Genomic DNA, 15,485 nt, shown 5'->3' with positions numbered 1-15,485 from the left:
ACTTTATAGACTTGCTGTGAGGGCTGAATGAGTTATTAAGCAGAAAGCTCTTAGAACTTTTCAATATTAAGCCTCATGATTATGAAGAAGATGACATATCAAATGAAAAAAATAATGGTGATAATTTTAAATGAACAAAACAAAATGTGGTTTGTAAAATCATACATATATATATATATACATATATACAAATGCTATGAATACAGGTTTTATAAAAGTTATAAAATTATTCCCATTCTATATTATGACTTTTTAAAATTATATATGGATCTAGAGGCAAGGACTAGAAGGAAACATAGACAAATAAAAATCATTTTTAATTAACAGATTTGTGAGTGATCTCTTCATTTGATAAACTGTTGTTTTACTTAATTTTACTTAACAAGGAAGCAATAGTCTAAACACTTTACAGCAAAAAGTATAGAAAAGACCCAGAATTTCTACCTCTTTGTCTTGAATGTTAGGGTCTGCATTGTTTTCCATGAGCACCGCCATGCAGTTGATATACCCCCCATAGGCAGCACACTGCAACGGGGTTCTTCCCGCGTAATCCTGCACATTCGGGTTGATCTTATTTTCTATCAATATCTGGCAAACATCAGCATTTCCTCCAAGCGCTGCCCAATGCAGAAGAGAATGCCCATCTTGGTCAACTAGATCTACTCTTGCCCCACCTGAAAAAGCAGAAGTATAATGGAAATGTCTAACAAAGAGAGCAAGTCTCAAAAAGAAGAGACTTTAAAAAATAGAACAGTCCTTTAAATGCAACTGCCTCAGTGTGTATCATCTACTTCAGATTTTTACAAGTCCATAAGTTGGTCAGGGTAGGGATCCTTTTCCTTTTACATAAAATGAAGTTGAGGATCAGGCAGGAGCAATGACTTTCCCCAGATCAAACAACTACCAACAGGTGGAGCTAGGAGCAGGCCTGGTGCCACGTGCTCTTTCTCCCTCCCTCCACCCAGGCGGTGATGTAAAGCTGTTATTTCAGAGGGCGAACGCAAGAAATCCTACCTTTTTAAAGTGCCTTATTAGGAGCACTCCTAATAACTAACCTTTAATGAGGGTCTGAATCACATCTTTGTGTCCCATCTCACAGGCTCGGAAAAGTGGAGTATGTTTCATGACATCAGTAGCATCGACTTGAGCGTTATTTTCCAATAATAACTTCACGGTGCTGACATGGCCGGAAAGGGCAGCAGCATGTAAAGCTACAAAGGAAGCAAAAGAAAGAACTCTTTAATAACAGCTTTACCTTTTTATTATCCTAACTGCGTATCTTTTCCTCTTTTTATTTTCCCATCATTTTGGCTAAGTGCAGTTTAGTCTTCAGTATTCTCTATTTTTCACTTTTATAGATTTCCATCTTCCTTTCCATTCACATATATTACTCACATTTTCCCCCTTTCCTTCTACCTGTCTCATCTCACTGTTTTCTTCCTTTCCATCCTGTTGGTCTGAAATCTCAGTTACTCTTGGTCTGTTGGTCCTCTTCTCAATGACTACTTTATTATCTTTTCCTCTTTCTAAGAGAGTAAGAGAACAATGACAAAGAGAAATGATTTGAATGATGCAGGCAATTCTGCCCACCAGCCCACTCAATTAGTTTAAGCCCCAAAGGGGTTGTGTAATGGGAGGTGTCAATCTACTGTTCCTTCTGTTGGTCGCCCCTGCTGTTCCTGCGGTTGGTCTGTGTACCCACATGGTACTGAGAGTGGGCGTATCTTACTGCATTGAGAGCATGTTTCATACAACATGGCTCTAAATGCAAGCCAGCTATGTCCCTGGGGCCCAATTTAAAAGATATCATTTCAACATCGGAGAAAAATTTGAGATGAAGTGTGGTCTCCTCTCTGATAAGGGGTTTGAAAGAGGAATTTTGACCATGTATGAGTATCATGTTACACTGATCCCTGCCTATATTATTCCACTGTAGTGCTTATGCCATCATTCTTTAGATTGCTCTTTAAATTCTATTTAATTCATCACTCTCTAAATTCTGCTGAATTTTTTCAGGATAACTGTCTAGAAGCCTGGGCCAGCTCTTTCCAGTGTTATGGCTCTATACTGCCTACGACAATGTTTCTCTCATAAAGTGTGATCCATGGACCAAACCTGGGATGCCTATAGAAATGCAGATTCCTGGGGGTTTGTTGAGAAGCTATTGTTGGCTGGGTACTAATGTAATGTTGGTAATTCAGCTGGGAACAAAATAGCTAAGGTTATATTCTAGTAGAAGAAGCAAAACAAAACAAAACACAAAATCAATACACATTTAAGTATTAGATGGTGATGGGTGGTATAATTAAAGAAATAAAAAATATTTTGATATGTACAGTGACCAGAAGACTACTTTTGATTGGTGGTTAGGGAAAGCCTTACTAAAGAGATGACATTTATGTTGAGATTAAATCATAAAAAAGAGACAGCAATGCAAAGACCTCAAGGAGAGTAGTCTGGACAAAGAACAATTAGTACAAGGGTAGGAGTGAATCCATGTGTTTCAGGAAGTCAAGGAAGCTGCAGCACAATGAGTGAGAGGGAGGGAAGTCAGAAAGGTAGAAAAGGATGGACTATAAATGGCCACACAGGTCAGAGGGATGGAAGACACTGAAGGGCTTCAAGTAGGTGAGTGATACTTGACTGATGCTTTAAACTGACCACTCTAGCTGTTTTGAAGAGAATGCATTGTGGTAAATTAGAATATAAGCAGGAGGCCAGTTAACATTATTGCAGTAGACTGGGTGAAAATGGAGATGGCCTGACCTAGGGTGGCAGGAGTGGAGATGGAGAGAATCAGAAAGATTTAGAATATATTGTGGAGGTGGAGTCAACAGGACTTGTTGACAGGATTTGATGTAGGACCTCTAGATAGTGCGGGAACACCCCTAGTAATTCTTATGCATACTTGAGTTTGAAAAGCCTGACCTAAATGGCTGAATGCTTGTCTGGCCTAGACAAGATTCAGATGGATGTGAGAGACTTCACCTATCTGAAGTGTGTCATGTGGAAGAGAACATAGAGTGGCTCATTCAGTTTGACAGATTTTGGCTCAGTATAAGAAAGAGCATCCTAATGGAAAGAGATTAAGATGGAAGTAATGGGTTCTCTGTATTGGAGCTGTTCAATCAGAGGCTGAAAGATACTGGTGAGATGTTTCTGGTGAAAAATATTGGTGAGAATGTTGTAAAACAGATCAAGGCATGATATATCTGTGATAGTTCAGTAATTTTCACATTTTAAGAGCATAAGAATGTTTTTTCCCTCCCAAATGAAATTTGATAAACACCCATTATATAAAATAGTCAAGAGCTGAGTGGTTCTGACTAAAGTAGGGGTAGAGGGTTACCCACTTAAGCATCCACCCGGTCAGCAACACTTCAGGTACCTCTATAGGAATCTGCTGTTCTGAAGAACATGGTTTGGAAGACTCTGCACTAGATTTAATTTGAAGATACTTTTTAATTCTGAAATTCTATGATTGTGTAATACAGCATCAAGTACGCAATAGACTCCTCAGATAAATATCAACGTCAAATTAAAAAAAAGACAAAATTTCAAATAAGCAAAACTTAGAATTAACGATCTTATTAAAGGAAATTCCCTATTTCTGACTATTATTATTTACTTTATTTTAAAGCAATCTTAGACTTAACTGTTGTTGCTCTCTCTTTGAATAGGTACCACAAGTTTATATAGGAGCTTTAAAAATTATTTTTAATAGCTATGTTACAAACATTTTCAAACATATTCAAAAGTAAAGGCAATAGTCCAGTGAACTCAACAAAGCCATCATGCAGCTTCAACAATTACCAATGCATGGCTAATCTTGTTTCATCTAACTGCTAGCCATTCCCCCCACTTCTGATTTTTTTTTTAAGAAAATTCTAGAGTCATATCCTTCCATTTGTGAATTTGTGAATATTTTATTAACTATGTCTGAAAGACAAGGATTCTTTTTTAAAACACAACCCTGTATCAGTCAGAATCCAACCAGGAGACAGAAACCATATTCATTCTAGATTGTTTGACAGAGAGAATTCAATATAAAGAATTGCTAGCTAGGTACTAAAGAACTGAAAAAGCAAAAAGGGAGCACTAAGGTATCACAGAGGCAGTAAACGCAGAAAACAGCTAGCAATTCTAAGATTAAGGAACAAAAGGAAGAGGATGGAATTTTAAAACCTTAAAAGCTTAGAAGAGGCACCCTACAGAGCTGAAACTCAGACCTCTGAGGAGGGGCTCTGCTGGGCTCTTGCTGGGGTCTCTGAGGAAGATGCTCTTTGGCTGGTACTGTGAGTGTTGGAAAACCTGCAAAGTGAAATTAACTATTGCCACTGGAACAAGCTATCACTCTTCTGTTGAATAAGATTTACTAGGGTAATGCTCACAGGAACAGGAAACAAAGACAAGAATAGGAAGCAAACAAGATGCAATCACCTGTTTCTCTTCAGCTTCCCAGTCTCTCTCTACTGTCCCCTATGGGTGACTCCCCTGCTGACAAAGGGGGACTGTGGTTAGCGGAACCCCAGCCCCAGCAATGCAAAGAAAGGATAGTCCCATTTTCATACCTAACAAATATTAACAAAGGCTTTGTAAGATCAAATATCCAGAGAGTGTTAACATTTTCCTAATAGCTTTCTAATTTAAAAAGTTGATTTATTTGAATCAAGATCCAAATAATATCCATATATTGCTATTTGTAAGAATTCATTTTTAATTAAGGAAAAACAACCCAGTAGAGGGATGAGGGGAGGAACTCACTTGCATAGAAGAGAAATGTCAGGAAGTTGTCTCTGACATATAATAAAATCCCCTTAGGAGAGCGAGCCCAGGGAATGAGTGAATGTGAGAAGAATTTATGTCTCAACCCCAACCATGATGCACAACTTTAGTCAAGAGAATGCAAGTATCCTAGTCCATACTTTATTAAAATACATAAAAAGTTAACGAGCAATGCTAGTGATAAAGTAAAAGACTGCATACTAACAGAAGTCTGACAAAAAAATTAAATGTTCAGACCATTTAAAAAAATCAGTATCCTATGTGTCTGTACTACACCCCATAAGAAGCTTAAGGTCTACTGTGAAGCTTTGACAAAGAAATACTTTTGAAAGTTCAAGACTTCATCAAAATTGCTACCACCTAAAAACTCTCTTTAAAAAATTAGAAAGTGTGACGGTCTAAATATAGGGAAGGAGATATTAGGTATAGCAGCTCCCCTTCCTTCTATCCCCAAGGGCTGCATCAATAGATTTAGTGGTCAAGAAAGATCTTATCCGGAATAACAGGTAGGGGTAAATGGCTCTCTCCACAAATAAAACATAACATTGAGAAGCTCATAGCTTCTGAGAGATTTTACTCTGTTCAGTGTTATCATGCTGTTGTGTGATTTTTCTTTCTCCTTCTGACTTTCAAGTGGATATACAGGCATTCCTCGGTATGTATGGTGGGTTGGTTCCAGGAGCCCCCACGGACACGAAAATCTGAATTTGCTCAAGACCCTTACTTAAAATGGTGCAGTACAATGAATACAAGTTAGCCCTCCACACCTGCACGTGTGAAACCCGCAGACAGGGAGGGCTGACCGCAGTACACAAGGAAGAGACCTCCAAGTTGACAATGAATGTTAAAAGACTTGTACTACTTCTCTCAGTAATCAACATCTGGTTAAAGGGCTCTCTTATTAGAAAAAGAGATGAAAGGAAATATCTAGTAAGAGCTTTTGAAGTTTTGAAGCTTCTAGAGTCATGGGAGGTATCTCTAAAATGGGAGATTCAGGATGTGGTAATGCTACTCAAAATTGAGGAAAGAGCATATTATATGAGACTGGCAAGAACATACTTACATGTGTGCATTCCTTAAGATATAATGCTAAATTTTTGAAAAAATAGTTAATAACTACTAAATATGCAAAGTTTTAAAGTACAGGTTCATGCTTTCTTTTTATGCAAAGATATGATCAGAAGAGTTCCTGCAATCATGTCTAAGGAGCAACAAGGCTTTTAAACCAAATGTCAAGATTCACTTGGTAGAGACATAGGCTAATTTTAGCCGTAATACTTGGAAGAAATAAAGCCGTTGGAGTGCTATCCTGGAAACCTAAACTTAAAAGTGAAGATGAAAGAAAGTCAAACAATATTAGATTAAGAACAATGGTGTCAACTTACTATTTTGCCAGTTTTATAGCACAATCTACACTTTGGAGCCCGAATGAAAGCAAACTGAATATGTCTACTGGTTCTTACCTGTCCCTCCGTATTTGTCTGCCATGTTAATGTCAATGTCAGATTTTAAAGTCAGCATAGTCCTAAGGACGTCATCACTGCCTTTCCCAGCAGCCCACATAAAGGATGTTCTTCCTTCAAGATCTGAATCATCTTTTACTGAAGGATGTTTTAAAAACACTTTAACAGTTTCCTGTAAGAAAACTTCATTTAAAAATTTGAAACAAGAGAATGGCATTTTCCATGGTAATAAAGCCAGTGTTACATACGACTTACACCAAGCAAAGCATTTTTTCCTCTACTTTTGAATCAAACGAAATTATCTTTTTATGAATAACAAAACTACAATTTCCATTGAAAGTAACAATCCTCTGTCCTTTTATATTGGTTTTAGTTTTCATAGCACTTCAAAAATATAACCTAACTCCCTCATTTAATATTCTAATAATTGAGAATGATCATCCTCCATTAAGTTTAAAAACCTAACTTCAGAGAAGGCTAATACATTCTCTCACTGTGAGTTTTGTTACTAGTTTTAAAAATAATTAGTGCATTTATTGAAAGTGACAGGTGGTTACTGAGAAATGCAGTATTCAATCCATTTAAACAAATATTTAATCAGCAATTCCTACATTCAAGGTCATTTCTCTAAGTAATCATACAAAAATTAGGACTCTTAATAATTCTTATAGTGTTTGATAATTTTAGTTGGGGTTACTATTCATAGCATTTAAAATTGCATCTTTCCTCAAAACTCAGATGCTTACAAACTTTTAGGAAGATCACAGAAAATTTGCTTGAGTGGAAATAAAATAGTTTCAGAAAAAAAATTTCTGGAGGTTGTGAGTTGGTCAAAAAAGGTATAAAATGTTGATCCTCAATATTTTAGAGCAAGAAAACATTTAAGGGCTCATCTAATCCAGCCCCTCATTCTACAGACGAAATTTAGGCTCAAGGTCATACAAGTATTAGGAACAGCCACAGGAGTACAATCCATGGTTAAATCACAGCACTCTTTTTACTCGCAACACACACAACAACTGGATGACAAGTACATGGGGTCTTGTTTTATCTCTTACAACTGCATATGAATATCAAAATAAAATTTTAATTAAAAAAAAGATAATTGTTGTGATTTACTTACAGCAAAGTTACTCTGAGCTGCATAGTGCAAGGGCGTTGCTCCTTGGCTGTCAGATGGGATGGTTCCAGACTTATTTCTTTCTAAAAGGAGATGGACAATCTGTGCATGGCCTGAAGAAGACACAAGGTAGTTATCACATAAAATGACTGAGTAATTTATAATCTATTTAAAGGAAAGGGGTAAGACAAATCACCAGCACATAATACAGTATTTACAATGGTTTTGAAATAGTGGCTTCTCACAAAAATACTGTAATTATGTAGCACAAAGGCAAAAATGTACAACACTAAAAACTTGATACTTCAATCAGGAAGAAAATGACTAACTACAACTGCCAGGTGAGAAAAAACTATATTAGGTATTAGCTCACTGCATTCTCTGGCTTCACCTTGTAAAAATGCTCACAAAAAGGGAAGGAAGGTGTGTAGAAGCCAGCCCCTCTCAGCCATCGGTGTCCCTAGACTCTAGGCTTCATTGCACAACCAATGAGAACTGCACAGCTGGTCTCTTCTGCGATTCAGGAGGACAAACCATAATACAATTTCTTGTAACCTCTGAGGTCTCCCATCCACTCCTTCTAACCTCCCTCCTCCAATTTTTTAACATCTAGGCAGTGATTTCAAATCCCAGAAAACAAGTGGGCAGGAATGATGAGGTGGTGGTGGTAGAACAAAATACTCTGCAGTGCATTCTGGAGGATGTGGTCTCCACAAGTAAAGAACTATAAAAGGATCAAAGAATGAACAAGCTTGGTAATAGTATGTTTAGGAAACCTGAATTTCATACATGCCATTGCTTCAGTATATAGGGAACCAGGCAATAAAGAAGATGCCATGTTAGTAGAATAAGAATACACTGCATGAAAGCCAGGCAGAAAAAAGGAATTTAAGTGGGAGTCATGCTCTACCTGCTTTCCAGCCATGGTCTGAGATGGCGTTCTCCATAACACAAATGACCAGAGGTAGGATCAAAGGCAATCTATGCCACATAGTTAATCTAAATATATATCATCTTATTTGAAAGATAAAGAGAAAAATTCAGAAAAGGCTATATGAAAACATACTATAGGACAGGGAAAAAAAGAACACCATCAGAAAGAATAGCATACCTCAGAAAATGATCTAGAGAAGGATCCAGAGGAAAATTTCAGGCAATATTTGGCATCCTTGACTTGTGCAAAGAGATGGACTCTATGAAGTGAAACAGAATATCCTAAGAAAAAGCTAATCTGAAATGAAAAGGCAATGAAAGGAGGTGAAAAGGAAAAAAGCTGACATAAAAAGAAATATTGAGAGAAGGAAATTTACAATGGAATACTACTCAGCCACAAAAAAGAATGAAATAATGTCAACTACAGCAACATAGATGGACCTAGAGATTATCATACTAAGTGAAGTAAGTCAGACAGAGAAAGACAAATATCATATGATATCACTTGTATGTGGAATCTAAAAAAAATGACACAAATGAACTTATTTACAAATAGAAACAGGCCCACAGACATAGAAAACAGACCTGTGGTTGCCAAAGGAGAAAGGAGGGGAAGAATAAATTAGGAGTTTGGGATTTATAGATACTAACTACTATAGATAAAATAGATAAGCAACAAGGACCTACTGTATAGCACAAGGAACTATATTCAATTCTTGCAATAACCTATAATAAAAAATATGAAAAAGAATATATATAACTGAATCACCATGCTATACACTAGAAACTAACACAACACAGGAAATCAACTATACTTCAATAAAAAATATATAACCTAAAATACAATCTATAGGAGGCAGAAAGAAAGCAGAACTTATGGAACAGAAAGTCAATTTAGTGTTATGGAGACAAATTTACAAAGTCCTCCTAGAATGCAGAGGAAAAGGAAAAAAGGATGAAACTGCATGTTGAAATGAAGTCTACATAATAATTACAAATCTGACTATAAAACTGAATGAAAATGTAAGAATCATTTAAAAAAGAGACAATGTGTAATTTCAAAACTAAGTCCACAATAGTTATTTATTAATAACTATTAATACTAATTAATAATCATTATCAGATTATATTAACACATGTCCAAAGACCGATAAGTGAAAGTGTACTAAATTCCTCAATTTTAAATAGGTAGGAATCAATAGATGCAGTTTTGCTCTTTTTTGGGGGGAGGTCATTAGGTCTATTTATTATTATTATTATTATTATTATTATTATTATTATTATTATTATTATTAATTATCACTATCATAATCATTATTATTAATTTTCCCCAATGGAGGTACTGGGAATTGCTAAGCATGCACACTACCATTTGAGCTATATCCTCCCCCTACAGTTTTACTCTTGACTCTGACTTAGGCTTAAAGTTTTCAATAAATTTAAAAGTAATTTCTTTTTGTTTTTTTTTGGTGAGTGGGAGGGGGAGGTAATTAAGTTAATTTATTTAGTTTTGGAGGAGGTACTGGAGATTGAACCCAGGACCTCCTGTATGCTAAGCATGCACTCCACCACTTGAGCTATACCCTCCCCTCTAATTTAAAAGTAATTTTTAATAGAACCTAAAGACTCTCCTAAAACATTAGGCAATTCGAAACCAAATAACAACAAAAGTAATTCATATACCACAAGACAGAAAACAAAGGAAACAGGAAAAAAAAAAGCACAAATTAAGAGAAAAAAACAACAACAAAACACTAATAATACTCAAAGAGCAGAATAACAGAAAAAAGACCAAATTATACATCTTATAACAATGACTATTTATGGGTAAGACTACTTCACTAAAAGAAAAAGACTCTTAGATTGTCAAAAATCAGACACATATACATATAATACTCTCTTATCTAAAAAAGTGATCCCCAAAAATGTTAAGTAAAAGGCTCATCAGGAAATATGAAGAAAAGAAAATCAAATATCATGGTATTTGCATACACAAAATTAAAGCCCTCTTTCAAAAAAACAAAGTCATTGATTGTGAAGAATATTTTACATTTAAATTTGTCAATGAAAGTGCATTACTTTTATAATAAAAACGACAAGTTAAAACATGATGGTGAAATTAATATATAATAGAATACATTTATATTACTAAAATTTAAGCATACAATAGAGAGATTTAGGTATAAAGCCACATATCAACTAAAAATTAAAATAATTAAATAGGACAGTGGAAGAGAATCTACGGAAAATTTCCTACATTCATGCAGTTCCTCCTACAGTTGATCCCTGGTTTCACATTCAACTCACCTAGTAAAGCTGCCCAATGAAGTGGGGTTCGAAATAAGTTATCATAAGATGTTATATTGCAGCTTTCATATGAAGTCAAGACATCAACCACTGTCACATTCCCATCAGCAACTGCAAAGTGAAGAGGTGTTCGACCCTCATAGTCTTGCCAGTTCAGTAAAGACTCTGTTGGAGCAGCATCCTATTTTTAAGGAACCAGAGACTTCAGACATACATGGAATCCTCAATAAATCACATTTGATGTAAGTAATAATTAACCGAGCAATTTTTGAAACCTCTCTCAGAAGAAGCAAAGTGATAAAATTCAGGGAAAATTATATAGTCTAAATCTTTAAAATTTTATTTTCGTATTTAAATATAAGAAGTACAGAAAAGATATAATAAGCAACTATCTAGATTAAATAGAGCTCAACATTTTGCCTAATGTGTTTTTTATCTGTTACGGATTCAACTAAAGCCATATGCTTTGTATTTTTGCTTCAAGTGTATACACCCATAAACAATAGATAAATTTTGTGTTTTCAATATTTATACTTGTGCATTATACCATGTATATCCCTGAATTTTTCCTTTCAACATTATACTTTTGAACTTTTTATTTCAACACTACACATCTGGGTGTCTATGTTGATACTAGTTCATGTATTAAACCACAATTTAGTTATCCATTCTGCTACTGAGGGACATTTAAGTTATTTACATTTTTTCCACTATTAACAATAACGCTGCAGTGAACACACTTCTTTATATGCCCCCTTATGGCACATGTGTGAGATCTGTCTCTAGCCCAGAGACCTACATAGGGAAATTGCTGGGTTGATGGCTATCTGCATCTTCGACTAGGTATTGTCAGACTGCTCTCCAAATGGTTGTACTAATTAACACACCCATGACAATGTGTAAAAGTTTTTATTTCCCCACATGCTGGCACAAATTAACCACTTAGTATTCTCAAACTCACATTTTCCCCCTTATAGGTATGAAAAGCATTTCATTGATGCTTTAATTTGTATTTCTTTTATGAATGAGGTTGAGATTTTTTATATGTTTATTAGCTATTGGGTTTAAATTGACAGTTGACAACATTTGTTCATTTTTCTATTGCATCTTTGTAGCAGATATGATACACTGCTTAGGTTCCCCTTCAAGACTAAAGGACTTACTTCCCCAGCTGCTGCACGTGCTGCCAGCAGATGACCCTCAACTGTCAGCCTCCTGAATTGCTTCAGCTAAAGAGAGTTACCTCACCCAGCATCAGGTCCCTACTCAGATGAGGTCATATCCAAAGCCAAGCCCTCTTGCCCCCATTTGAGAACTCTGAAGGGCCACCCCAGATTTAGAGCTGTCTATGTAGTTAGCCTAGTTTCCAAAAAGTGTAGGAAAGGTATTATAAACGCCTCAGGAAAAGAAGTAGAATATTACCATAGTGATATTCTAGGCCCTTGAGTCTCCCAAGAACTAAGATGTATTAAAAAAAAAAAAAAAAAAAAAAAAGAGGAAAGAAGAAGGAGGAGGAGGAGGGGGAGGAGGAGGAGGAGAAGAAGAAGAAGAAAAAAGCCAAGTTTGTGAGGAAATAAGATATTATGAGTAAGAATCATCCTCCAAGGACTTCAGATCTTGGAATTAACACATAAAGAACATAAAATAACTATCTATGAAACAGGTAGAAATTAGAATGAAGTAAAAGGTGAGCAAGGAAGAAAAACTATCAAAATGACCTGACAGATCTGAAAAAGAACCAAATAAAACTTAGAGGTGAAAATATAATCGCTAATATTAAAGACTCAGTGAATAGGGTAAACAAGAGATTGCACTCAGCTGAAGAAAGGCTTGGTAAACTGGAAAGCAGATCAGGTATAATTACCCAGAATGTAGTAGAGAGAAACAAGATGGTAGAAATGTGAAAGAGAGATTAAGAGACATGGAGAGTAAAATGGAAAGGTCTAAAATATGTATTATTGGAGACCCTATAGGTAGGAGTAGAGAGAACGAAAGAGAGGCAATATTTAAAGAGACAATGGCTATATATTTTTCAAAACTGAGATGTAGTCATCAGAATGTATATGAAACAGGATTAAAAAAGACACAGCTAGACACACTGCAGTAAAGCTGTAGAATGCCATACAGAGAATTTAAAAGAAGCCTGAGAGAAAAGAGATCATCTATAAAGGAATGACAATGAGACCAAACACAGACTCTTCAGGAAGAACAATGAAAGACAGAAAGCAGCAAAACAGCAGTCTGAGAGAGCTGAGAAGAGAAACTACCTAGAATTGTGCATACAAGAAAACTATATATTCAAGAGCACAGTAAAATGCAGACATTCTTAACAAGTAAAATCAGGGAGTTCACCAGATCCTTTAGATCTACACTAAAGGAAGTTCTAAGAATTGTATTTTAGGAGGTAAGATAATAACTTTAGAAGAAAAATTTGAGATTCACGAAGAAATGCAGAGCAAAGAAATCAGTTAACATGCAAGTAGAAATAAATTATCATTGTATAAATAAAATAATATCTTTAAAAGTCTAATTTGTGTGTTATAAGCAAATAGGACTAAACATTAGATTACTATAGCATACAAGTTGAAATTTAGGAAGGAGTGACTAGAAAACCTCAAAAAAATCTACTGATAAATACTCAAGATTACTAAGAAAGTATAGAAAGTTGGTTAGATATATAATTAATGGACAAAACTATCAGTTGCATTCTATACACCTGCAACAACCAGTTAAATATACACCTTAGATATGCTAAAAGAATAAGTTTAAAGCAGTATTATTTCTAAATAGCAAACAAAAAAACGTTCCAAATGTCAGTCAGTAACAGAATGAATAATGTGTGGTTTATTCGTGACATGGAATACCATATAGAAGTAAAAAGTAATATATTACAGCTACATACAGCAACATAGATAAAATCACCAGCGTAATATTGAGCAAGAAAAAAGCATGTTGCAAAATACACACAATATGATTCTATGTATATAAAATTCAAAAACATTAAAACTAAACCATATATTCTTTAGGGATACAATATATGTGGCAGAACTACAGTAAAAATCAGTCGAATGATAAACACAAAATTGAGGCTAGTGGCCACCTCTGAGAAAGGAGAGAGTGGAATGGTACTGGGAAGTACCCAGGGAACCTCAAAGGCAATGGTAATGCACGTGGCTCCTCAACTCAGTGATGAGAACATGAGTATTTGTTGTCTCCTTATTCTTTGTATCTTACATGTATTATATAACTATTCACTTATATCTACTTGTTATTTAATAAGAACAAGTCTAAAACAAAGTTGGATGTGATAAATATAAATTCATAAAAGTAGTTGATGGGGGACAGGAATGAGCATGGTACAGGGGGAGAGGATGCATTTGGTAACCTGCACATAGGAAACATCTGTGTGGTCTTAAACAGTAGTATTAAAATGTCCTATTTCTTGGGTGATGAGTTCACATGTTTGTTGTATTCTTTTGCTTCATAATTTGTGTGTCATATATATGATTTGCAAAAATTGTATATTTCATAATACAGTTTTTTTGAAAGGCCATCCAGGTCTAGCAGCACCACTGTACCCACCAGAATGCATCGCACTGTATGAACAGCACTTGGATCTTTGTGATTGGCCGCCCAGTGAAGTGGGATCTTGCCTTCGACATCAGGAATTCCAATGTTGGAATCATGTTTGATGAGCAGCTTCACATGCTCAGGGTTATTATAGTAGGCACTCCAATGCAGAGCTGTTTGCTGCAAAATTGAGAAATTCTCAAAATAACAACAATAACAACAGTAATGGTGACAAAACAACAAACTTTTCCCAAGCTTTTATTCCGTGACAGGTACTGTTGTAGGAGTTTTACATGTTTTATCTCACGTAATCATCATGACAACTCTGGGGGATGAGTACTCTTGAATTTGCATGTGATTGATGAGGAAACTGAGCATGAGGAGGACTAGCAATCTGCTCAAGGGTGTAAAGGTAGTAAGTGGCTGAACAGAGATTTTAACCCAGGTGTCTGACACTGGAATCTGACGTCTTAATCATGGCAGGGATTTAGGTCATCAAGTACTAATAAATGACAAAATACTAAGAAAGGGAAAAGCAGCCCAATAACTTATGAATAATTATCAACAAAGTAAGTGATGAACTTGATAACTGCACCAGGCACCTTAAGAATTTGAGAGGTTTTAAATTTCAGTATCTACCAGAAAAGATTCATGTATAGGAAATCATGGATCTGGAATCCATTTCTTATACCAAAGGATACATTTTAAATTTAACTATAATTTCATGGATAAATTGTTAGACCTAGTTACTGATGTTAAGATAGATTCTGAAAATACAGCAACACTTGCTTTATTTTAGATAAAAGTTAAAAATGAACATCCTGAATTTGTTGATGTTGTTTTAAAATCTCTTCTGCCATTCTCATGTCATACTGGTTTCCCTATTAGGAGAATTATTAAGAAAACACATAAAAACTATTTAGATATATATTATCCCTTGCAAATAGCATTGTCATCAATACGGTCTAGAATTAGATCACTTAACAGCAGGAACCAAGCTCATTTGTCACATTACAAACTTTAAATGTTGACATATGTGGTATTCATTCAAAGTGTACTTATAGGCATCTAACATAAAGAGTTACTATTGTTTAGTGACAACTGCAGAACAAAAATGGTCACAAATATCACAGCAATTAATTGCCTATAACCACAATTTCAGTAAACCACAATTACAGTTTCTGTAATTCTTTTCCTTTTCTATGTTACATTTGTTCTGAATATACTTACTGAAATATGTTATGTCTGTTGAACCTAAGAGTAAAAACTTTAGGATTGTATTTTTTTTTACATCTTTGTTTTTTATT

At 35.3% G+C, this 15,485-nt stretch overlaps 1 protein-coding gene across 15 annotated transcripts in view; it reads right to left on the bottom strand.

Annotated features, from left to right (window-relative positions):
- INVS (inversin) overlaps positions 1-15,485 on the bottom strand; it is a 122,004-nt gene that overhangs the window by 38,436 nt on the left and 68,083 nt on the right. For 14 of the 15 annotated variants that reach the window (XR_004136298.2, XR_010382761.1, XR_010382763.1 and 11 more), the window contains 6 exons: positions 14,191-14,358; positions 10,609-10,789; positions 7,372-7,481; positions 6,249-6,420; positions 1,056-1,211; positions 445-674 (listed from right to left, as the gene is read on the bottom strand). Coding sequence is in view for 10 of the 15 variants with exons in the window: in XM_031450097.2 (XP_031305957.1) it covers positions 445-674; positions 1,056-1,211; positions 6,249-6,420; positions 7,372-7,481; positions 10,609-10,789; positions 14,191-14,358 (1,017 nt within the window). In the remaining 5 variants the exon portion in view is untranslated. Of the gene's footprint in view, positions 1-444; positions 675-1,055; positions 1,212-6,248; positions 6,421-7,371; positions 7,482-10,608; positions 10,790-14,190; positions 14,359-15,485 lie in introns of those variants that run through there. The other variant, XM_064490359.1, reaches the window with a different exon arrangement.

The sequence above is a fragment of the Camelus dromedarius genome, chromosome 10, assembly GCF_036321535.1.
Source record: "Camelus dromedarius isolate mCamDro1 chromosome 10, mCamDro1.pat, whole genome shotgun sequence".
NCBI lineage: Eukaryota > Metazoa > Chordata > Mammalia > Artiodactyla > Camelidae > Camelus > Camelus dromedarius.
Note: the sequence above shows the minus strand (reverse complement) of the source record. Positions and strands in the feature narration are given on the sequence as shown.